The sequence below is a fragment of the Lithobates pipiens genome, unplaced genomic scaffold, assembly GCF_037356315.1.
Source record: "Lithobates pipiens isolate NorthernLeopardFrog02 unplaced genomic scaffold, aLitPip1_a1.2 Scaffold_1, whole genome shotgun sequence".
Classification (NCBI taxonomy): domain Eukaryota; kingdom Metazoa; phylum Chordata; class Amphibia; order Anura; family Ranidae; genus Lithobates; species Lithobates pipiens.
In genome coordinates, this window is record NW_027507685.1 from 157,718,344 (window position 1) to 157,741,657 (window position 23,314).

Below are 23,314 nucleotides of genomic sequence, written 5' to 3' on the forward strand. Positions count from 1 at the left end.
GAATTGCAAGACAAATAAAAAACCAAAATTTCTATGGAGGCTGTTCACAAATGCAGTGCAATTCCAATGCGATTTGAAAAAGGGACCTGTGTAAGTTTAGTGAACTGTGATGCGATTTGTAGCTACAAACAGTTGAATGGAAATCGCTTATCTTTACTAAGATAACACAATTGCAGTACTTTTCTGCAAGTCTTTGCTTTGTTCCTCATCACTCATCCCTAGTCCAGGTCAGGAGAAAGAACAAGAGATTGACGGAAACCAAAAATCGCATTAAAAACTCAGAACTGCTTCTGAACTGCATCTTGCACTGGAGCTGCTCCTTAAAAAAAAAAAAAAAAAAAAAAAAAAAAAATCGCACTTCAAAATGGAGATTTCTCCAGAGATGTTCAATCGGGTTCAAGTCTGGGCTCTGTCTGGGCCACTCAAGAACATTCACAGTTATCCTGTAGCCACTACTTTGTTATCTTGGCTATGTGCTTAGGGTCGTTGTCCTGCTGGAAGATGAACCTTCGCCCCAGTCTGAGGTCCTGAGCGTTCTGGAGAAGGTTTTTATCAAAAATGTCTCTGTACATTGCTGCATTTAGCTTTCCCTCGATCATGACTAGTCTCCCAGTTCCGGCCGCTGAAAAACATCCCCACAGCATTATGCTACCACCACCATGCTTCACTGTAGGGATGGTGTTGGCCAAGTGATCAGTGGTTCCTGGTTTCTTCTAGACATACACTTGCCATTCAGGCCAAAGAGTTCAATCTGTATTTCATCAGACCAGAGAATTTTGTTTCTCATGGTCTGAGAGTCCTTCGGGTACCTATTAACAAACTCCAGGCAGGCTGTCACTCTACTATACAGGCCTGACAGGTGGAGTGCTGCAGATGGTTGTTCTTCTTGAAGGTTCTCCTCTCTCCACAAAGAAGTGCTGGAGCTCTGTCAGAGTGACCATCAGGTCAGTGCCACATAACAGTGCCGCCTATCAGTGCCCATAAATGCCACCTATAAATGTCCATAAGTGCCAGCCATCAGTGCCCATCAGTCAGTGCACCTATCAGTGCTACAAATCAGTGCCCATCAGTAAGTGCCAGCCATCACTGCCCGTATTGTATCGGGTATCTCTATTGTGCTTTAAAAACTGTCACTTCACATAAAACAATAGAAAAAAGTAAAGTATCGGTGAGTACTTGGGGAAAAAAAAAAAAAAGTATCGGTACTTGCACTTGGTCTTAAAAAAGTGGTATTGGTGCAACCCTACACTAAATGCTTATCTATCTAGGCTCCCTCAGTCTCCCTTTATGTACAGCCATTGTTTCATTGCTCTAATGCACCAGAACTTCCAGGTATGGTAGCTTATGTGGCGACCCCCACGTGACAGTGCTTGGACCTAGGTGGTAAATTCTTAGGCATAATAGGGTGGACAGGAGAATGACATCACCCACCTGAGTAAGCTCCAACACCATAGCTTACCCACGTTGGATGTGTAAAGCTGGGGGTCAACAAGGGGGCATGAATGGGGGGGGGTTTAACTTGTGTGTGGGGACCAATAGAAGGCACTTTCTTTTTACTCTAAAAGGGCAGGCGATTGTGTTTAAGATCTATGACCCCTGCACAGTTATAGCCCAATCCACCCTGCTCATTGCGTTAATTTGTCTTTTGATTCCCAGTTTTCTTTGCACAACATTGATCTTATTTATGGGGCTTTTGCACCATGCAAGAGCAACAAGCTTTGGCTGGGGGTGTGGGAAGGCATGTGATTTACACGCTGTCCCACACCTGCAAGCACCCACAATGAAAAAGCTAGCTTAAGTCCCGTACACACGCTTTGATTTTCAGATGTCAACTGTGTTATGACGACTGATCGTCCGCAAATTTTACCGTTAGTATGGTGCTTTCGACATCAGATTTCACTTTTTCGTCAGACAAAAGCTGGGATGTGCAGATTATAAAATTTTTGTTGGTTGTGAATTCAACGTCTGATTGAAAAAAATTGCAAGAGCAAGACTACACATGCTCAGAAACGAAAGAATACATACATACAAAACTATTCAACACTTTATGTCACTTCTGACATTGTATTCTCGTATTGTTAGTAACCTCTTCACTTTCGACATTAGACTAGCATGCCAAAAAAAAAAAAAACGGACGTTCTGTCGTCCGTAAAATCAAAGCGTGTGTATGAGGCTTCAGCCTTTGTTTTTTACCCTCCTGAATTTTGGGACACACGATACAGACATGCTTGCTTTGGGTCAGTGACTCAAGTAATGGAAGAATGCCAATTCTGACATTCGCAACTTAAAAAATAAATGGTCCTATACTTTTGCCCTAAAAGTTTTCTAACTCCATTCTAAACAAAAATCTTTCTACAGCTTTTATTAACAAAGTGGTTTAGATTTCTAGAAAAACCTATTCAAATAATTTTGTTTCAGTTTCAGGGATAGAGGCTGCTAATATGCAGATAAGCTGATCTTCTAAACCAGACACATGGAACTAGTTGTTTGTGCCAGCCTTATAGTAGCACCATTGGGAATGAGTGGGAGCCATTCTGTGTGTGTGCCCATAGATTGCATCATTATAATGGAAACAACCTGATGGCTCAAAAAAAAAAAAAAAAAAAAAAAAAAAAAGTTTGGTTCCCCAGTCAGACCCACTTGGCAATGATATGCTGAGGAGGAGGAGGAGGAGGAAAGATCCAACACACATCGTAATATTTGACTTTTTCCACATGTGTGTGACACAGAGCCATGGGGATCCCATAAACTGTTTTGGGTTTCTTTTTTAATAGTTTATTGTTTTTCTGAAATGCCATTGAGGTCGTTATGTGATGAGTGATGAGTTTAGATACATATGGAGATTGAACAATTTTCCCTGAAATTGCTTGAAGAGATCACTAGTTAGCAGAAAACCGTTTGCCGACACTGATAGGTGAAAGATTACTTAAAAGAGAAGCTTTAAAAAAAAAAAAAATTAAGATTTATAGTCACCTAGGAGGATGCAGCATCCAATGTCCCCCACCGGCTCCAGACCAACAACTAAGCAATCCAACGCTGTTGATCTCTCAGTTTTCAGTCTTATGGGCGCAGAGAGCTGGTGACTATTAGGTTCGGTTTCCACTATGGGACTTGTCATGTGATTTGGCACTGCAAAGTCGCATGACAAGTCGTACCCCATGATTTCCAATGAATACAGTTCATATCTGTGCGACTGCAAAGTAGTCCCCGCACTACTTTGGTCCCTCTTTAATGCGATTTGAGGTCCATAGACCTAAAGATTAAACAGGCATTGTTTCAAGTCGCATCAAAATCAAGGCAAAAATCGCAGCAAAATATATCAGAAAAATAATGCGACTTTCAGGTCGCAATAGTGGAAACCTAGCCTTAGTCACCAGCTCTCCGCTCTGCTCCTCCAGCACTCCCTGGGACGCTAGGCTGTGTAGGGGCGGGAGTGGCTGGCTCAGGCTCAGACTACTTTCACATTGAAAGCATCAGCCATTAGCGGTAAAGCGATGCTCGTTTTAGTGGCGTTTTACTGTGGTTTAATCGGCACTTTTGTGCTGCCTTTTGGCCACTATCGGGGCACTTTTAACCCCAAAAAGGGGTTAAAGACTCCCATGTTGTGGCACTTTTCAGGCACTTTGGAAGTGCTGCCCTTTCATAGCAATGGGTAGGGCGTTTTGGAAACGCTGTATACAGCAATCCCAAAACCGCCCCATAAATCCTGCTTGCAGGACTTTTCTGAACGTCCTGTAAGCGCACCATCCCAGTGTGAAAGCACCCATTGTAATGAATTGGAGGCAGTTTTTAGGCGCTAAAACACCTGAAAACTTCCTCGGTAAGAAAGGGGTCTTGGTGGATTACGGAGATGCTGAGCCAGCTGCCCATCCAGGAATCTGGGTGGATCCCGACCAATTGGGTAGGATCTTTTCAGAGCCTGGACCGGCTCACTGATATCAGCTGATAAGAGGGCTTTAGCCTGCTGTTGGCTTAAAATGGGTCACAGGAGTGCAGGAAAGACTGCACTCCTGTGATCCCCAGGATAAGTATGGCCCAAATAGCTTTGGCTATACTTTTCCTTTAAAGAGATATTAAACCCAAAAGCAAACATTTATTATAGTACAGCTCACCAACTCCTGGAGTCATTTTGTTTTTTAGGCTCTCTTTCTTCTATTTTCACCTGATCCAGCCAGCAAGTCTATTGTTTTCAAAAGCTCAAGCTATTCAGCAGTATGCATGAGACAACACTAGTTAAAATGATCAGATTTTATTCATACAAAACCTTCAACCCTGTAGTCTATTATAAAGTGTGAGCTGGAGTTTGGCTTCAGCTTGTAAGTGCGTTTAAATCTGCTAATACATTTAATACTACCCTCCCCACCCCAGACTGACAATGCTGCGGTCTGCTGTGTCTCCTGTGCTTATTCTTCCAGGATGGTGTCTCACTAATACAGGAGGTGCGATATTGGCCAGATCCCCAGGTGAAGACACAGAGAAAAAAAGCCAAATAAAAGAAAATGGATGCAGCCACAGATCTAATGATTGGTGCTAGGTTTAATGCTGCTTTAATATCTCTGAATGCCCAGCTGTCATTTCTATAAAAAAAGGATTTGATGATTCCAGTGATTCCTTATAGACTTGAATGGTGGGGTTGCCCAGCACCTCTAGTATAAGAGCACAGCCCATTGAAGTCTACAGGAAGTCACCGCAGAAGCACAGCCAGAGCCATAGAAGACTTCGGACAAACGAATGTAAAAACACAGGAGGAGGCTACCATCTAGGTGTGTGTGTGTGGGGGGGGGGGGGGGGGTGTTCTAGGTTAGGGGACTAGAGTGGTTGAACTAAAACTGAACATGTCCTTTAAACTGCAATTAGAGTTAAAAATACTAGGGGAAATAGCATTTTTGGTTGTAGAAATGTTGTAATTCTGTTCAGTAAATGTGTTTTACAATTTTTCTAGCAATTATTTTCTGTGTACAATGCCTGCCAGCATAGTTTAGTTCTGCCTTAACCACTTTAGCCCCAGAAGGATTTGCCCCCTTAATGACCAGGCCATTTCTTATCGTACATCATGGGACACAGAACCATAGTAGTTACTATGTGGGTTATAGGCCACCTTCAGGTGAGGGACACTGTCACGCCCTAAGACAAAAAGTGCACTCCCTATATAACCCCTCCCACTGCTGGGAGTTTCTCAGTTTTTCTGCCAGTATCTAAGGTGTTGGTCAACTAAAGATGTACTGTGCTGAGCTCCACTGGAGCAATTCTTTCTGGGGCTAGCCATGCAGTCGGATCCATTCAATGTATCTTTTTGGCCGAATTGAATGGTCTCCGGTCCTCGTATCCGAATAAACAAGGTCTTGCTTGTAAGGCTTTTCTTTAGAGAGCTGGAACCTGGACCCAGGACTTTTTCGGCATTAAGGCTATAAAGTTTTTACTGGAGGTGATGCTATTACAGGCCCAAGATTGTAGGTTTCCTCGAGGATCCCTACCTCCTGAAGGTTTAACAGAACCCACCGTGGAGGGTGAAGATTGGGTCTGTTGGTTTACCACAGAAAGCCTTACGGCGGGAAAGGTGAATGTTTTCAAATAAATTTTTAAAATTTTCTTATGAATGTCTCCTTTAACCCCTTGCCGCCGAGCATACGCAGATGTGCGTACCTGCAGGCATCATCCCGGTACAGTTTTTCAGAGCGGACGATCGGCTTTCCAGACATAACAACCGATGTGGCTAAAAGCCGCTTGGCTGTTATGCCGGAGGAGCGGGAGGGGACATCCCCACCTCCCGCCAGGCATGTACTGGCCATAGGGACTACAGGGAGTTTCCCGGTGGGCCGATGGCTCAGTGGGCCACTCTGATGTAAGGGGGCTGGTGATGGGACACTTTGATGTAAGGGGGCTGATGATGGGACACTCTGATGTAAGGGGGTGCTGATGGGAAACTCTGATGTAAGGGGGTGCTGATGGGACACTCTGATGTAAGGGGGCTGCTGATGGGACACTCTGATGTAAGGGGGTGCTGATGGGACAGTCTGATGTAAGGGGGTGCTGATGGGACAGTCTGATGTAAGGGGGCTGTTGATGGGACACTCTGATGTAAGGGGGCTGCTGATGGGACACTCTGATGTAAGGGGGCTGCTTATGGGACACTCTGATGTAAGGGGGCTGCTTATGGGACACTCTGATGTAAGGGGGTGCTTATGGGACACTCTGATGTAAGGGGGCTGCTCATGGGACACTCTGATGTAAGGGGGCTGCTCATGGGACACTCTGATGTAAGGGGGCTGCTCATGGGACACTCTGATGTAAGGGGGTGCTGATTGGACACTATGTTGTAAGTGGCTGGTGATGGGACACTCAAAATGTAAGTGGGCCATTCTGGATGAAGTCCAGGGCCGAATTTCTGTCCCAGTCCAGCCCTGCCTCCCGCCGCTCTCTTACCGGTGCTCCCGTTCAAACGGGAGCACCGATGGCACATCCGCCGCTTCTAGCAGCTAGGGAGGGACTGGAATGAAGCCATAAGCGGCTTCAGTCCAGTCTCCTAATTATAATCATGGAAGCGACGTCATGGCGTCACTTCCCGTTTACTCGACTGCCAATGGCGCCGGATTTAAAAATATATACAGTATTCAGAGTCACCCCCGATCCCTCCATAAAGAGTACCTGTCACCATCTATTACTGTCACAAGGGATGTTTACATTCCTTGTGACAGCAATAAAAGTGATCAAAATTTTTATTTATTTTTTAAAACAATTTATTAATTTTAAAATAAGAAAAACATTTTTTTTTAAAGCGCCCCCCCGTCCCCGCGCAGCAAAGAAAGCGCATATGGAAGTAACGCCTGCATATGTAAATGGTGTTCAAATCACACATGTGAGGTATCACCGCGATCGTTAGAGCGAGAGCAATAATTCTAGCACTAGACCTCTTCTGTAATTAGCCTGGTAACCGGAATTTTTTTTAAAGCGTCGCCTATTGAGATTTTTAGGTACCGTAGTTTGTCGTCATTCCACGAGTGCGTGTAATTATAAAGTGTGACATGTTTGGTATCTTTTTACTCAGTGTAACATTATCTTTCACAGTATGCAAAAAAATTGGGCTAATTTTACTGTTTAGTTTTTTTTAAATTCATGAAAGTGTCCCTTTTCCCAAAAAGTTGCATTTAAAAACACTGCTGCGCAAATACCGTGTGACATAAAATATTGCAACAATTGCCGTTTCTCTGCTAAAAAAATATATATAATGTTTGGGGGCTCCAAGTAATTTTCTAGTAAAAAAAATATGGATTTTAACTTGTAAAACACCAAAAATAGGCTTAGTCATGAAAGGGTTAAATTTAGGTAAGTGTTGTCATGCCTATGTATCACCAATGGGGGCTGTATTGAGCAAGACCTCTGGTAAGTCTGTGGGGTTCCCTCTCCCCACCAGATGACCCCCTGTGCTGTATATTCTTCCCATGTTCTCAGGGAAAGCGGCTTCCAGAATTCCCCTCGCCATTCCTTCTTCCCTCCCTGTGGATCCCATAGGATCGGAGCCTGCGTTTGTGCAGGAAAGAGCTTTTTTTTTAAAAAAAGAGGGGAAGAGCCACAGGCTGGGGTGGGGTGAGCAAAGGTGGCATATTAAAGGTTTTGTGACACAGGCATTCCTTTTGACACATTTACTGCTGCATAAGGCTGGGTATTAATAGCAGCAACAGAGCTGGACTATTGCGCAAGCAAGTGAATGCATTCCTTCTGGTCTGGTAGTACCTCTGCTTTGTGCGTCGGACTATGGTCAGAGGGGGGGGGGTAAAAACACCACAGAAGGGGCTCTAGAAAGACTTCTACAGTCACACAGAAGCCTAGAACCATCTTAGTAAAGATGGCATCCTCCCCTGAGAGTAATATGGCTGGTCAGAGTGAACCATCAGGAGCAGCATGTGTTGTAGCTGCTCTTAACACTGCAGCCCCTATGTATGTTACTAAGGAGGTTTTTTTCTTCAACCATTTTAGTTTGGAGCAAAAAAATGTATGCTTAATCGCATCCCAGAGTGGGACTAAGCGTATCAAGTCCCTGTCCATTTGCTCAGGTCCCTCATGCTGAGGAACAAGGGGCAAGAGATGACTAATTTCTCTCAGGGGACCAGGAAGAGGCTGATGTCTCCTCTTCCGAAGAACCGAATACGGAAAGATTAGGTTCGCAGGAAAGGTTGTTGGTAAAATCTGACTGAATTGGTCCGCTCCACATTTTTACTGCCAGCAGCGCTGTCAGTACGATGAGCCCACTTCTGGTTTGGGTTCACTAAAGCCTCCCCAATCAGTTCATGCTTTTGCTATCCATTTATGGTTTTAAAAAAAGCTTATGCATTCTGAGTGGGAGCACCCAGATAAACAGTTTTACTCCTCTGAAAAAAAAAATCAATACTTTATCCTATGGAGGAAGAGTTAAGAAAATGGGGAATTCCAGCAATGGACGCTGTTATGTCCTCTGTAAACTAAAACCTGACTTGACCAGTAGACAATGCTCATATGCTAAAGGGTCCAACAGATAAGAAGTTGGAATTCGTTTTTGGTTTTTTTTTAAACTATATTTCGCTCACAGGTTCAGCCTGCGCTGGCAGCGATTGGAGTATCTCAGTCCTTAAAGGACCAGTTTATGGGAGGTACTCAAGGTTATTCCTGATCAGCGGGCACAAGATTTGGCCGGGATATCAGAAGTGTTGTGTTTTACAGTAGATGCTATGAAATATTCTATTCTCCAGGCCTCATGGCTCATGCTAGGGCTGGGATATGTGCATAGAATCCTATGGTTGAAAAATTGGTCAGCCGAAGCGCCATGCAAAAAGCCAGTTTCCCATTTCATGGTGAAATGTTATGTGGAGATGATCTGGATAAGTATATCCAAAGAATTTCTGGTTAAGAAGTTTAAGCATTTTTCTTTTAGACATACTTCTTCTTAAGTGCCAGGGGCATCAGCCTCCAGGCAGTCACGACGGCCTTCTCCATCAAGTGCAAGAGGTAAACCTCAGGGTAGGTCCCAGGGTCAAAAGAGGACCTGGGGGAGGTAACCCACAAAAAATAATAAAACCTCCTTATGAAGGGGCACCCCCGCTTGCTCGAGTTGGGGGAAGGCTTCTACAGGTTTCAAGGATCTGGCAGGAACAATGTAAAGACAGATGGGTGGCTTTCTCAATATCTCTAGGTTACAAACTAGAGTTCTGAGAGTTCCTGTCCTCGCTTTCTGAGGTCGAGCGTTCCCACAGATCCAGTGAAAAAGAAGTCCCTCTTTCTAGCTTTGGATCATCTCTTGTCTCAGAGGGATATCGGTGGTCCCCTTGGAAGAGCAAGGATTAGGGTTTTATTCAAACCTTTTCTCGGTTTCAAAACTAAACAGGGATGTCAGACCCATTTTAGATCTCAAAGATCTAAATCGGTTTTTGAATATCCGTTCTTTTCTCATGGAGTCAATCCAATCAGTAGTCTCCATCCTACAAGGGGGAGAATTTCCAGCGTCAATTGACATCAAGGATGCTTCTCTCCATGTCCCGATTTTCCCCGCTCACCAGAATTTTCTACGCTTCAAGGTAGAAAATCGTAATTTTCAGTTTGTAGCTCTGCCATTCGGTCTAGCTACTGCACTTCGAGTGTTTACAAAGGTTCCAGCTCCTTCTTTAGTCAGGCTAAGGGCTCAAGGTATAACGATACTAGCCTATTCAGATGATCTACTCTTGGTAGATCAGTCGGTAGCCTACTTAAACCAGAGTTTGGTCACCGCAGTGGGCTACCTGAAATGCCTAGGTTGGATTCTCAACCTAGAGAAATCCTCCTTAAAACCTTTGAGATTGCAGTACTTGGTGCTGATCATAGATACGGTTCAGAAGAAGCTGTATTTTCCCCAGGAAAGGGTCAGTTCCATAAAGGAACTGATTCAATTGGTCAAAACAAAGAAGAATCCTTCTATTTGACTTTGCATGAAGTTATTGGGGAAGATGGTGGCTTCTTTCGAGGCTGTTCTTTATGCACAGTTTCATTCAAGACTGCTGCAAAACAGTATCCTGTCAACTTGGAACAAGAAGGTCCAAGCTCTGGACTTCCCAATGCGTTTATTGCTCGAAGTGCACCAGAGCCTCAACTGGTTACCAGTCCCTTCAGTTGGCATTGCTATGGGACATCCCACATAGCAACTACTATGGCTCTGTGTCCCATGATGTACAATAAGAAAATAGGATTTTTATAACGGCTTACCTGTAAAATCCTTTTCTTTGAAGTACATCACGGGACACAGAGGTCCCTCCCTTCTTGGTATACACCTGTATTGCTTTGCTACAAAACTGAGGTACTCCCAGCAGTTGGAGGGGTTATATAGGGAGTGCACTTTTTGTCTTAGGGCGTGCCAGTGTCCATCACCTGAAGGTGGCCTATAACCCACATAGTAACTACTATGGTTCTGTGTCCCATGATGTACGATAAGAAATGGCCTGGTCATTAAGGGGGCAAATCCTTCTGGGGATGAAGTGGTTAAGGCAGAACTAAACTGTGCTGGCAGGCATTGTGCACAGAAAATAATTGCTAGAAAAATTGTAAAACACATTTACTGAACAGATGCCCCAGTTGAAGCAAGTTTATTGCGAAACATGTCGGGTACATAGCCTGCAGACTTTCTACGCTTTTTTTTATTGATATCTGTATTTTTGCACCCTTCTTCATTGAAGGTTTGTACATACATGTATCTTGTTTTTTTAAATTTGTTTTAATAAAACATTTCCTATCGGATTAATCTGCTCTATGAAGAGGCTTTTTGTTTTTTCCCTCTTTTTCTGTTTGCATTTTTTATGCACCTATTTGGGGTGTGATTGTCCTTTTTACTACCTTGGAGCCGAAAAATGTCCCGGATTGGATACCCCGAGATTGTATGGTGTATTGGCATAGCTGAGGTTTACATCACCTGGATGGAGGAATTGCTGTCTATCGCAATTTGATGTCTGAATGACTCACCACCAAGGTGTGTGGGTCCACACCTTCGGGTAAGCGTATCCATTACCTTTCCTGTTTATAACGTGGTATGTGTATGAAGGCTGACATCCAGCTGCTGTCTTCACCTCTGGGGTATTTTGACGTGTGGCATTGCAACAGATCCTGACTACTCTCTACCGTAAAGTGATCATCTAGGATTATAGAGACTATTGTCTTTTATGTAGGGTCTTGGTATAGTCCCAGGCCACTTGGTACATCCATTATTTGAACTTTTTTTGTTTTTTCATGTCACGGGTCACAAAGACTTTTTCACACTTGTGTAGTTATACTAAGTGCACTTGCCTTTATTTGGTGTAGCTTGGCTACGCTATCCATTACATTTATATTTTTGTGTGTTATAACACTTCTCTCCACAAGGTGTTTTCTATTTTAAGTGCTAAATTTTTTGGTTTTTATAGTAACTACTACGACTATGACTTTGTGTGCCGTGATGTACTTCAAAGAAAAGGATTTTTACAGGTAAGCCGTATTAAAAATTAAATTTTTTGCGATACGGCACTGTGTCACTTTAACTAACAATTGCGTGTTCGTGCGACGTTGTACCCAAACAAAATGGCCGTCCTTTTTCCCCACAAATAGAGCTTTTTTTTGGTGGTATTTGATCATCTCTGCGTTTTTTTTTTTTGCGCTATAAACAGAGCGACAATTTTGAAAAAAATAAAAATAAATATCCTCCCAAAAAAATCTATAAATAAAACAAAAATGTATTCACTAGTTTAGGCCAATATGTATTCTTCTACATATTTTTGGTTAAAAAAAGAAGAAAAAAAAAATCGCAATAGACTTATATTGATTTGTTTACGCAAAAGTTATCACGTCTACAAACTACAGGTTAGATTTAGGGACTTTTATTTTATTGTTTTTACTGGCAATGTCGGCGATCTGTGATTTTTAGCGGGACTGCGACATTGCGGGGGACAAATCTGACCCAAAATGACACTTTTTGGGGACCAGTGACATTATTACATTGATCAGTGCTCATATAAAAATTACACTGGCAGTGAAGAGGTTAACACTAGGAGGTGATCAAGGGGTTAAGTGTGTTCCCTAGGTGTATTCTAACTGTAGGGGGAATGGGCTACCGGGCCCATAACAGAGATCACTGTTTCGATCATTGAGAACAGAAGATCTGTCATGTCCCCTGTCAAAACGGGGAAATGCAGACAGAGTAGAGGTACAGCAATTTGCACAAGAGAGCCGACCTGCCGCAGTATATATGCGTGAGCAGATCGGCTAGTGGTTAAAGGAGGAAGTAAACTTTCCCCTATAGGTAATCCTATAATAAGGCTTAACTATAGGTACTGTAAATATCTCCTAAGCTTGCACCGTTTAGGAGATATTTGCTGTATACTGCGCTGATAATGTCATTGGCGCATGCTCTGAATGAACGGTCATTTTTTCATCTTTCCATCTATTAAATCCTCTGTCCTTGTTGTTTTACCTGTAGATAGTAAAACATTTTTTCTGCTATTAAATAACTTATACAGCCCATTTCCTGTTTCTTGTCCTGTAAAAAGGCCTCATGTACAGCTCTCTCTCTCACACTCCTGAGAGTTTACCAGGAAGGGAGGGGGATGAGTCATAAGAGGGCCAATGAGAGCTGGAGGTGTGTCTGTAAATCCATGAAGTGAACAGGCAGCACCCTCAGCTTCCCACAGTTACAATGGATGCAGCCAGACTCAGTGGAGGGAGTTTTCTGAAGCACATTTGGCAAGTACAGAATCACAGTATATATATAAAATATATAAAGTGGTTGGGGGGGAAGCTTCAGAATGGCAAAGAGGTTTTTATTACAAATTATGTGAGCAGACTGCAGTTTCTCTTCAAGTTAAAAAACCTTCCGCCTTTACAACTCCTTTAAAGTTGCATTAAATGGCGTTTTTTTGTTTTGTTTTATCTGCTTGGAGCTCAGCTTTAATACGCTTATACAAAAAAGCACAACAAAAGGTCTGCTTTACTGCTTATATACATCTGTATGCACTATATCTTCCCAACTACAAAAATTAACACTCCCAAACGCAGTCCCTTTAGGGATTTAATTCCTGCTTCCCCTTTACAGAATGTCTGCTGCAAAATTGGGAGAAATAAACATTGGATGTGAACTGGAGAATAAAAGCCAAATTCTTTCCTTTTCCAGCGTCACTTTCCAAAACTGTGGAGTACAGATCAAGTCTGAACTCAGAATTTGCCATTGACCCAGAATTACGGGAGGTGCAAGCCACTGCGGATATAATCTACAGTTACAAGCTTCAGGAATCCTGCACAGATGTGTTAAATATTCGCCTTTTATTGGTTATATTGTATTTTAACTTCAAGTGTGACACGCAGGTCGCTGCTGTCCAGGGGAGGTTGTCAGTGAAACTAACAAAAATAAAAATAAAAAAAACAGAATGTACAAATATATCTCTGGCTTAATATGTCCCTCTGGATACAATTTAGCCTCGATTTACAGTAATAAAATATACTTATTGTAATGCTAAATGAAAAAAAAAAGGAAGGACAAGTAGCAAGAGGGGAGAACAGGAAATAAGGATGAGTTGCCAACAGCAACTAAGCAGATGTTCACAATTTATCATGTTATCCTAAACAAAAAAAAAAACTGCAACGCAGTTGCATTGGGTAACCTCTCACAACAGCTTTATCCTACTAGGATTTTTGCATGGTATAGCTGTTGGTGCAATCTGCACTGCACTCTCAAAGGACAGCAAACAGTCTATTGAGAGGAGCTATGCTGCAGCTGAATCCGGCACGCACACGTACATATGCGCTGGAGAGACGTTATTGTGGCTGGAGCAAGTGAACTCGGAAGACTGGGTGAAGATGGATTCCCTGACAGGGCACAGCTGGAATGATGTCATTTTTAGTAAGTCTATCATAATGTGCTAGTATGCGGATCATACTGCAGGGGAACCTGCATCTTTTATTTATTTTTTAACATGGTTTACTACCGCTTTAAAACATGCAGCCTAGGACGCAAGATCACTCAAGAATAGTGATATGTGACACAGAGCACCCAGGAGGTATTATGGTTTCAATCTGCCTATATGGGCATAGAAAGAGGGGGAAAAGTGAAGATGTTATTGGAGGGCTACAGCTTCAGTACAGTGTCTAACCCAGGGAGCGACAAATCCCAGACGCCAGGTCACCATGGCGACTAGAAATTGCTTCCTGGTGCCTGGGCTCACACCTATGTGTACTGAAATTGCAAGGTCATTGCGTGCAATTTTGCCCTCTCTCACTCCACAACTGCCTCCCATTGACTTCAATGTGAACACTTATCTCTGCATGCCACTCTACTCTATCACTTGTGAGTCTGGAATGCACTGCCAAAAACTCACACAGGATCCTCTTCATAATGGCACTCAAAGCACAATGTGTGTGTGGACCACATCTGTGAATCACCTCAATAGGAACACATATCTAGCCTGTCATGCAAATCTGAGTTTTAAAACGCATCCAGAAATCGCATGTGTGAACCAGGGTGGCTCCATTCCCACCTGCAATTGAAAATAATGGTGCCTGAACCTGCATTTTGCAAAGGCACCTAAAAACGTGATGCAGTTTGCTGTGAATGTTGCACGGAAAATTTTATCTCCTAAAGCTTGTCGCCTAAAAGAACCTCCCGTTTCTTTTTGGGCGACAAGCTTCATGCGATACAAATTGCCACGCAGTAAAATCACAAGACAATAGCAGCAAATGACATTGTATGAAGTATGTCGCCCAAAAGAAGCTCCTGCTCCACGCAATGTGATTTACCACACAGTAAATTGCAGTTGCGACAAAACCACACCGCATTTTACAATAATGACACCTGAACCAGCTTTTTGCCGTTGTAGTGCATTTTGAGATTGTGTGCAGAATCACATAAATTCTGGCGCAATACCAATGCACTAGGGTGTGAATGGGGCCTAATTTAGCAGAGTATCCCCCTTTAACAGGTTTTTATTATCATTCTCTCCAGGCAGCCTATAGCCCTGAAGTAATGGGGGTACATCAGGGTTATTGGCTGGCTGCTCTGCTGTAAGTAAGTTAGGCTCCATGCACACCATGGTGTTCCATTTTGCAGGTGAAATGCCGCAAATCGTGGGATGCCTTGCGATCTCGGCTATTTTGAATGCTACCAAATTGTGGCACGATTTTGCCACGATTGTCACCTGACGAAAAAGATGCCCAAAAGAAGTACAAGGACACCATGGTGTGAATGGAGCCTTAGGGTTGGGGGGGGGGGGGCAAATGACTTGTCTTGAATTGTCTTGACCCTGGTGCCGACATCCCACACCATGCTGAAAAAGAAAACTAGCTCTTAATTTTTTTTATTTTTTTACCTGGCTCCTAGATTCAAAGCAACTTTGTCAAGCCCTGGTCTAACCTGTGGTGGCATAGGGCATGGCATTGTAATTTACATGGAAAAATGCCTGTTTTACTGCAAAAGTCTGCTAAAATTATAAAATGAGCGTATAGCAGTGAGCAGACTGTTAACTGAGATTTTTAAGTGTTAGACAGACCACCGATTTATATTCATGTCACCTTTATGCTCCACTGGAAGCTTAATCCAGAACAGAATTGAGGTATAGTGCATGGTATAAAAAGAGTGCTGACTGCAGTGAAATAATGCAAACGATAAAGAGCATTGATCAAAAGGGTTTCTAAAGATAAAAAAAGAATGTGAAAAGATTTGTTGTTGTGTCTACTTAGTGCAATTTACACAGCTCTGCCACATAGCACAGCCAGCCCAGTGATCATACTTTGCTCTGCTGCTGCAGTGATTGTAAAGTCTCATTTTTTTTTTCCTTCTTAAAAATAGCAAACATGTTATACTTACCTGCTCTATGCAGTGGTTTTGCTCAGAGCAGCCAGATCTTCTCTCATTTCCCTCTTCAGCTCTCCTGGCTCCTCCCTCCTGACGAGTGCCCTCAGAGCAAGCAGCTTGCTCTGGGGGGGGGCACCCAAGCTAAGTCAGAGTTTCCCGTGTCCATTCACACACGGACCCCCCGGCCCCGCCCCTTCTTACCTCATTGGCTCACTGACTTTGATTGCCTCAGCCAATGAAGAGGAATGTTCCAGGCAGCCGAGTCTCTCATGCACCATCACTGGATAGAGATGGACCTCAGGTAAGGTAAGCATTAGGAGGGCTTCTGCACACATAAGGCTTTTTATCTTAATGCATAGAATGCATTAAAATAAAAAAAAAATAAAAAACCTTATGCCTTTACAACCACTTTAAGATAGGTAGTTATATTGTTGTGCCTAGTTTACAAAACGGGGGTATATGGTATCCTCATCCTTATACATTAACTACAAAGAAAATTTTGGGAGAAAAAAAAGGAATTCATACGTGGAACATCATAACCATGAGTCCGTCTTGACTTAGTACCCTAATTTATTTAACCATGTTTTTGTATTATTTTCTCTTAGACAAGTGCTACGTATGGTGAGAATTACAGACAAAAAATATATGTAAAAAAATGCTGCCAATTTAATTGATTTAAAATCTTATCTTTCGTTTACTTTTTGCATCTATTGATTCTTGCATTGTTAAGCGAAGTGTGAGACACTCAAGCTATCTGATATTGATATTGGTGCACAGAGTGGAGTATGGGAGGAGACTCCCAGGGGCGGGCACGCGCCTCTCCGGCGGCCCTGTAAGGCTCCCACTTGTGGGCGGCACCAGGTCCGCTCTAGCAATGAGTCACCGAGGGTTTCCACGGTGACTCAAGCTGATGCACGTCGCCACGTTCTGGCGCATGCGCATTAGGAGCGGCGGACCCGGCGACGTCATAGCTCGGCGCCAGCGTCGGGCCTCTGACGCCGCCGGGTTGGAGGTTAAAGGTGCGCCATTATGGCGCTCCTTTACAGCAGCAGAACGGAGGACTGAGGGCCTCCAGGCTAGAACTGTCGTCTTCACTAAGAACCCGTAAATAGGAGGGACCTCGCCTATTGGTAAGCGCTTTTTCAAATGTCCTCTATGGTGGCCATTAATCTAGAGCCACCCCTGTATAAAATATATCCACCTGGCTGATTTATGTATATCTTCACCAGGTTCAACTCTGCACATACAAACATCTATGGTGCATTGGGCAGAGACCTGGATCTCCTATTTTACTTGATATAGGCGCAGTGCCTATTGTGAACCAGATCCATTATAATATTTTCCTGGGCATGTTCATATCCATACTTGGACCTTAGCGTTGCCGAATCGATGTACCTTTTTCCACGCTGCATCGTTTAAAAGCATCTGGCTATACTGGTATGTGGATGTTGTACCCATATTGAGACATAAATGTTATGTTTTAAATGCATATAATAGTTACAACATGCCTATTATTAAGAATCTCTGATTATTGTTTTGTAGCTGATTTTGAACCTCCCGTGTCCGCCCCAAAAAGTGGTGGTCAAAGCTAGAGGTCGACCGATATATCGGCCGGCCGATATATCGGCCGATATTTGCCGTTTTTTAAATAATCGGCATCGGCCGATTTGAGCTGATAAAAAGCCGTTTTAGAACTACAGCGGGACTTTTCTATTACAGAAGTCATTTCAGTCAGTGTAAGTTGCCTGAGTCGTCATAGCAACCCTTTCCTCCTCTCTGGGCAGACTGCCAAGAAAAGAACTAAATGATACAATGTTTACACTTGAATGAATGAAGTCATCTCTGTGTGTAGAAGTTCTCAGTTTAACCATTTAAAGACAATCTTTTCTGACACTTGTTGCTTACAAGTAAAAATCTTGTATTTTCACCCCCAAAAATGATATATATTTTTTTAGCAGAGATCCTAGGGAATAAAATAGCGGTTGTTGCAATATTTTATGTCACACGGCATTTGCACAGAGGTCTTTCAAATGCATTTTTTTTAGGAAAAAAATACACTATTTAAAAAATAAAAATAAAATAAAAACAGTAAAGTTAGCCCATTTTTTTTTTCGTCCAAAAGTTTTGACTACCTGTTTTTATTTAATATATAGGTTTTTTTTTTTTTTTTTTTTTATCTAAATCATACATACAAGTAAACTGATTGGGGGTTTTGTTTTGTTTAATAAATGTTTAAATGTAAGAAATTTTCTGTATCACTTATGAAGGCTGCTTTCACACTGGAGCGGGCAGGCGTTGATGGTAAAACGCAAGTTTTAGCGCTCTTTACCATCATTTTAGCGGTGCTATTTGGCTAGTGGGGCACATATAACCCAGCTAGCGGCCAAGGAAGAGGTTAAATGCGCCCATTAAGCACTGCTGCCAAATCGCATTGCATGCGCTTCAGCAGTGGTGCCCATTCATATCAATGGGCAGGAGTGGTGGAGGAGCGGTATACACCACTCCAAACGTGCTGCTTGCAGGACTTTTTTTTTAAGATCCTGCCAGCGCATTGCCTCAGTGTGAAAGCACTCTGTCTTTCACACAGACTGCAGGGGAGCCATTTTACAGGCGCTATTTTTAGCCCAAAAGCGCCTGAAAAATGCCCCAGTGGGAAAGGTGTGTTAGATCAAGGGGGATTAAAAAATAAAATAAAAAATAAAAAAGGAAAAAAATAAATAAATAAAATTAAAATCGGCCTAACATATCGGCCCAAAAAAATCGGCATCATATATCGGCTATCGGCCGCCATGATTTCTAAATATCGGCATCGGCCAGAGAAAAACCCATATCGGTCGACCTCTAGTCAAAGCCTGGTTGGCAGGGACTACCCGAACTCCAAATGCTTTGCGATTCGATATCTTTGTGGTGGTGAGCTGCACACTTAGTTTTCTACCCCTTTTTTTTCCCTTTCCCCCTTAAAGTTTTTTTGTAAAACAATACATCAAATATGTTGAATTAGGTTATTTCTGTCAAATAAATTGTGATAAACTTTGATTTCAGACAAACAAGGTCTCCTGAAGAAGCGACAGAAAAGTCGCGAAACTAGTAGAAACTAAAGACCGAACTGGACACTAAATATCGTCGTAACATTTTTTGTCTATGTTACAGCTATATTAGGTACTCATTGAAATTTTATGTCTATATAATTTATTTTTTCTAAAAAACCTTTTATATTCAATAATAAACATTTGTACTTTTATATAATCCGGTATCAAGACAGTCCGTCATTTTGCTGGGTGATTTCAAGGCAAATCATGGTTATGATGTTCCATGTATGAATTCCTTTTTTTCTCCCAAAATTTTCTTCACTTTAAGATAGGGCTGGTCATCTCCCCAAACCCAGCCCATGAATGGGCAGTGAAGAAGCAGCCTACTGTTAGCATGTTCCTCATCAGTTCATGTGAATGCAGAATGCCTAATCTTTTCACTGTCGATGTCTCCATTGGGAAATTCTATCTTACTTCCTGTCCCTGTGACAATATATGTGTTTTGGCTGGAGCTGGGCTTTCTTTTCACTTTTTTCCAATAATACTTTGCATATTTCTAACCTAATGTAATGTGTGCTGCAAACTGCAGGTACTTACCCGAGGACCTCTTTTCCCAGGTGGTCCAGGAAGTCCTGCAGGACCAAGTGGGCCCTGGAAAAAAAATAAAATATATATATACACATTAATGCAAAAGAAAAAAAAATAGTTGTACATTAAGCTTTGTGTGATCACATTCCAAATGAAAATATCAAAGAAATATTTACATTTCTAACAAGACATGGTATACTGACAGCGGTCATCAGAGACGTTTGGGTGTTACGAAAGAAAAATAGGAGCTCTCCAAAATAATAAAAGCAGATACAGATTTTCTGAATCACGCATGCACTTAAAAACATGTGGTAGGATTTGTTCTTGCATAATTTACAGCCTTCTAGGTAACAAAAATGGGTTAGACATAAAAAAATAAATAAAAAAAAAAGGAGTTGATTACTTTAAAACCTAACACTACAGCCAAAAGTTTTATTTTTTGTATGTGTTCTCGTTGGAGAATTCTCCCAACACTTTTTGTCCTGATGGCAATTAAAACATGCAAATAGATCCATCTAGCACCAGACTCCTTGAACGCCACTGGTTGGTAGTGCATGGCTATGGGTAATACTGTTATATTTCAAAAGGCCAGCAATCCATGCAAACTCTATGTGGTTTATTAAGGTCACATAAAAAAAAAAAATTGTGAAAAAGACATGTTTCACCTCCACCAATGTAAATCAGTCACATTGCAAAAGATCAGGCCCCAAATTGTCAATAGAGATGGACAATGTCGTTTTTCATATTTTCAATGGGACTTCAATAAATCGCAGCAAAATGTGAGATAATCCTTAATTTCTGATAAACAGCTAAATTCCCTTTACACAAAGTAGCTTTTTCACTTGCAAAAAAAATGTAAAAAAAATTATTGAAAAAATGATGCTCCTTTCAAATGAAGACACTTATAATGTACCTCTCCATTGGGAGACGCAGGGAACCTGGCACTTCCGGATCAGTCTGTGTCGCTGTCTGAGGTTCTGTGGTTCCATCTGCCACCATCTACATCACTACAGGTGAATGGAACCACAGAGCATAGCAGTGGACCACCCAATACACCAGTAGTGTGCAGGATGCTAAAGATTCTTTACCCAACTTAGAGTGGTTATAAAAAAGGTAGAAGTAGTTTTTGTTTTGTTTTTTATCTCAATGCATTCTATGCATTAAGTTAAAAAAAAAAAAAAACCTTCTGTGTGCAGCAGCCTCCTCAGCACCCCCTAATACTTACCTGAGCCTCCTCCGATCTAGAGTGATGTTGCACAAGAGACTCATCCTGATTGGCTGAAACAGCAGTGGAGCGTCATTGGCTCCCGCTGTTGTCAAAGTGAGCTAATGAGGAGAGAGAGAGAGGGGGCAGGGCTGAGCTTCTATTCCGGTGCCCCCATAACAAGCTGCTTGCTGTGGGGGCACTCGGCAGGAGGGAGAGGCCAGAAGTGTCAAAGAGGGACCCAAGAAGAGGTGCATCGGGGCTGCTCTGTGCAAAAACCACAGCACAAAAGGAGGCGAGTATAACATGTATATTATTTTTAAATGAAGAAAAACAAGACTTTATCACTTTAACTACTGAAGACAATGAAGTTCAGACTTGACGTTGGCCGAAGAGGCTTTTTGAAGAAATTTGAATTAATTTTTATTTCAATGGACAAGGTCACACTTAAGAAAATGTAGGAATAAAAACGTGATATGGAAAAATTGAGAGAACCCCCGAAAAAGTCAATGTATGCAACACGTCCACGGAGCCAAAGTGACATCACATTGGATGTATGCTTGAAAAATACTACAGCAGTGTGGTCCCTGCATGTCAGTGTAATGGGTGCATTTCAGTGCTCCGTTGCAGCAGTCAGCCTGCTGCCAGCAGCCTGTCAAAATCAATGACAGTTTGAACTACACTGTGGCTGTATGCGGCTCCTTCAAGTGATACTCATGTACAGGGCCATAAGCCCCAAATGCAGAAAGCGAGCACTTGGGGCACACATCCTTGGATGAGGGTATGATTCAAACTAATAGTATACAGTCTCCGCATGCTTCGACCGATCATCGGTTTTCACAGGCTGCTGGCAGCAGCTATGCCTCCCGGTTTTTACACTGCACAAGCCAAACTGCAATATTATATATATATATATATATACACACACACACACACATACATACATACATACATACACACACTCTATCTCACAAAAGTGAGTACATCCCTCATGTTTTTGTAAATATTTTATTATTTATCTTTTCATGTGACGACACTGAAGAAATTACACTTTGCTACAATGTGAGTGTACAACTTGTATAACAGTGTAAATTTGCTATCTCCTCAAAATAACTCAACACACAGCCATTAATGTCTAAACCGCTGGCAATAAAAGTGGGTACACCCCTAAGTGAAAATGTCAAATTGGGCCCAAATTTTCCATGGATTGTGTGGCCACCATTATTTTCCAGCACTGTCTTAACCCTCTTGGGTATGGTGTTCACCAGAGCTTCACAGCTTCATGGGTTGTCACTGGAGTCCTCTTCTATTCCTCCATGATAACATGACAGAGCTGGTGGATGTTAGAGACCTTGCTCTCAACCACTTTCCGTTTAAGAAAACCCCACAGATGGTCAATAGGGTTTAGGTCTGGAGACATGCTTGGCCAGTCCATCTTTACCCTTAACTTCTTTAGCAAGGCAGTGGTTGTCTTGAATGTGTGTTTGGGGTCGTTATGTTGGAATACTGCCCTGTGGCCCAGTCGCTGAAGGGAGGGGAACATGGTCTGCTTCAGTATGTCAAAGTACATGTTGACATTCATGGTTCCCTCAATGAACTGTAGCTCCCCAGTGTCGGAAGCACTCATGCAGCCCCAGACCATGTCACTCCCACCACCATGCTTGATTGTAGGCAAGACACACTTGTCTTTGCACTCCTCACCTGGTTGCCGCCACACACACTTGACACCATCTGATACAAAAAGACCACAAGACAGGGTTCCAGTAATCCATGTCCTTAGTTTGCTTGTCTACAGCAAACTGTTTGCAGGCTTTCTTGTGCATCAACATTAAAAGAGGCTTCCTTCTGGGACGACAGCCATGCAGATCAATTTGATCCAGTGTGCGGCGTGTGGTCTGAGCACTGACAGGCTGACCCCCCCACCCCTTCAACCGCTGCAGCAATGCTGGCAGCACTCATACATCTATTTCCCAAAGACAACCTCTGGATATAACGCTCAACTTCTTTGGTCGACCATGGCGAGGCCAGTTCTGCGTGGAACCTGTCCTGTTAAACTGCTGTATGGGCTTGGCAACCGTGCTGCAGCTCAGTTGCAGGGTTGTGGCAATCTTCTTATATGTAGAGCAAACAATTCATTTTTTACAGATCCTCAGTGAGTAGTTATGAGGTGCCATGTTGAAACTCCAGTGACTAGTATGAGAGAGTGATAGCGATAGCACCAAATTTAACACACCTGCTCCCCATTCACACCTGAGACCTTGTAACGCTAATGAGTCACATGACGCTGGGGAGGGAAAGTGGCTAATTGGGCCCAATTTGAACATTTTCACTTAGGGGTATACTCACCTTTGTTGCCAGCAGTTTAAACATTAATGGATGTGTGTTTATTTTGAGGGGACAGCAAATTTGCACTGTTACATTGTTACTTTACATTGAAGCAAAGTGTAATTTCTTCAGTGTTGTCACATGAAAAGATAAAAGAATATTTACAAAAAATGTAGGGTGTACTCACTTTTTTTTGAGACACACACACACACAATATAATATTTATATTATATATATATATATATATACACACACACACATACACATACACACACATACACACACCATTTCTTTTTGATTACCGGTAACCTAGATATTTAATTTTTGTACTGTACACTGTGTTTATTTTTTTGCACTTGCCAT

General features: G+C 42.4%; 1 protein-coding gene across 3 annotated transcripts in view; it reads right to left on the bottom strand.

The window, feature by feature from the left end:
- Positions 1-23,314, bottom strand: part of COL27A1 (collagen type XXVII alpha 1 chain) — a 752,882-nt gene that overhangs the window by 624,300 nt on the left and 105,268 nt on the right. For all 3 annotated transcript variants that reach the window (XM_077478787.1, XM_077478785.1, XM_077478786.1), the window contains exon 4: positions 19,432-19,485. In XM_077478787.1, coding sequence (XP_077334913.1) covers positions 19,432-19,485 — 54 coding nt within the window. The remainder of the gene's footprint in view (positions 1-19,431; positions 19,486-23,314) is intronic.